General features: G+C 33.0%; 1 protein-coding gene across 1 annotated transcript in view; it reads left to right on the forward strand.

Moving 5' to 3' along the window:
- LOC106683889 (uncharacterized) overlaps positions 1-1,711 on the forward strand; it is a gene marked incomplete at its 5' end in the record, with an annotated part of 76,895 nt that overhangs the window by 59,498 nt on the left and 15,686 nt on the right. The window contains 1 exon segment of the mRNA XM_067045702.1: positions 1,346-1,449. Coding sequence (XP_066901803.1) covers positions 1,346-1,449 — 104 coding nt within the window.

Genomic DNA, 1,711 nt, shown 5'->3' on the forward strand with positions numbered 1-1,711 from the left:
AAATGGTTTCACGATCTACCAATGATAAGAATACATAACCTGCTCTTATGTTTACTTGTACTTTTTCAATAGTACAAGTGAACTCGCTTCTCCCGGTACAAGTATTAAGCTTGTACTTTGTAACTTGTACACTTGTACTTTTTTACTTGTACTATTAGTTCCATTATGAAACAGGGCCCTGGACATACGGAGTAGAGCTTTGGGGCTTCACTAAACCATCAAATTCCTCCAGAATCTAATCCTTACAGTCCAAAACCCTTCGTAAAATCCTTAATGCTCCTTAGTTTGTCACAAATCAAGTCATCCATCAGGACCTCAATGTTCCATATGTTGCCGATTTGGCCAGAACCAGATACCGTTCCTTCCATAAAAAACTTCTCAACCACCCAAATCCACTTGTTTCCAGCCTTGCTTCTCCTTCATTACCTAATAATCCTCCTAGGCGTCTGAAAAGAAGATGGCCTCGGGATCTTCTCCTCTAGAAATGTTATTGGAGTTCTATCAGTGGGTAGGTTCTCCACATGTTTGTATCATGTCACTATGTCACCTACAGCAAATTTACTTGTTGTATATATGTGTATACAGTTGTAAATAACAATAAATAAATTATTAAAAAAAAAAAAATCTTTCAAAGTCTTCAAAATATGATAAGAAAATAAATTATAAAAATATGGAAGATATATGAAAAGTTTAAAATATCATCCACGTTATTAGTCAAGTTAAAAATGACGCATCGAATAAGAATGAAGATGTTGGCATAGGGTCATCTTCAATTTGTAGAGAAATCGAAGAGTGTACAATAGAGTTATAAAAAAGCGTGAGCAACAAAGCTCCATTGCTGAGGTCGTATTTTCCCTACATTTTTGTTTAGAAATCAGATGCAAAGTGATTGAGGTGAAGAGAGAAAAAGTTGAGACCCCGTAAGGCACTTCTCTAACACAAATTAAGTGGAGGTGGCTGTAGAAGTGCGCAGAACTTTAAAAACCTTGAAAAAAAAATTGTGCGATTAGAAGACAAAAAACCTTAAACGGTACTGATTCAATTAGCTAACTCAATTCAAATAAAAATTTTCATCCCTCTAACTTAGGGGTTGTGGAGGTGCGCTGAATTACAACATTGGGCATTCTAAATTACGAAAAATCTCTTCCCACCTTTCATGTCATCAAATTCTTTGTTGGATGATTTGAAATTATCAATGATTCGAAATAATCCCTTCCAGTAAGTCTCGAGATAAAATACAGTATTTCACTTTTTTAATTTATAATTATTATTGTTCTTTTATCTAATAGTTATTAGAGCTTTTTTGAATAAAAAATTATTTTATTAAATGATTTCTGATATTTAGGCTATGTACTTCTCCATCTCCGAGTCTCTTTGGTTTACCATGTTCAGGAGAATCAATGGAATTTGGGTTATGTAACACATTTGAATGTGGAGATCTCCCACCAGGTATGTTTATTTTAAATTTAATATATATATCGCTATGTATGCTATGGAGATTTAATCGGGGTGCCAGGATAATCGCTGAAGGCAATTATCCAAAAATAAGTTAATTAATTAATTATATATTGAGTCCTAAAAACTATTATTATAATTGGATTCTTTTCCAAAGGCTATTTGTGTGTTTACCAGTTTACCAATTAAATACCTTTATATTTATAAAATGTTGTTACCATTAATTATGTATTTTAATAAAGGGTGGTATAGTGGG

Source organism: Halyomorpha halys, unplaced genomic scaffold, assembly GCF_000696795.3.
Source record: "Halyomorpha halys isolate HHAL.00 unplaced genomic scaffold, Hhal_1.1 Scaffold525.1, whole genome shotgun sequence".
NCBI lineage: Eukaryota > Metazoa > Arthropoda > Insecta > Hemiptera > Pentatomidae > Halyomorpha > Halyomorpha halys.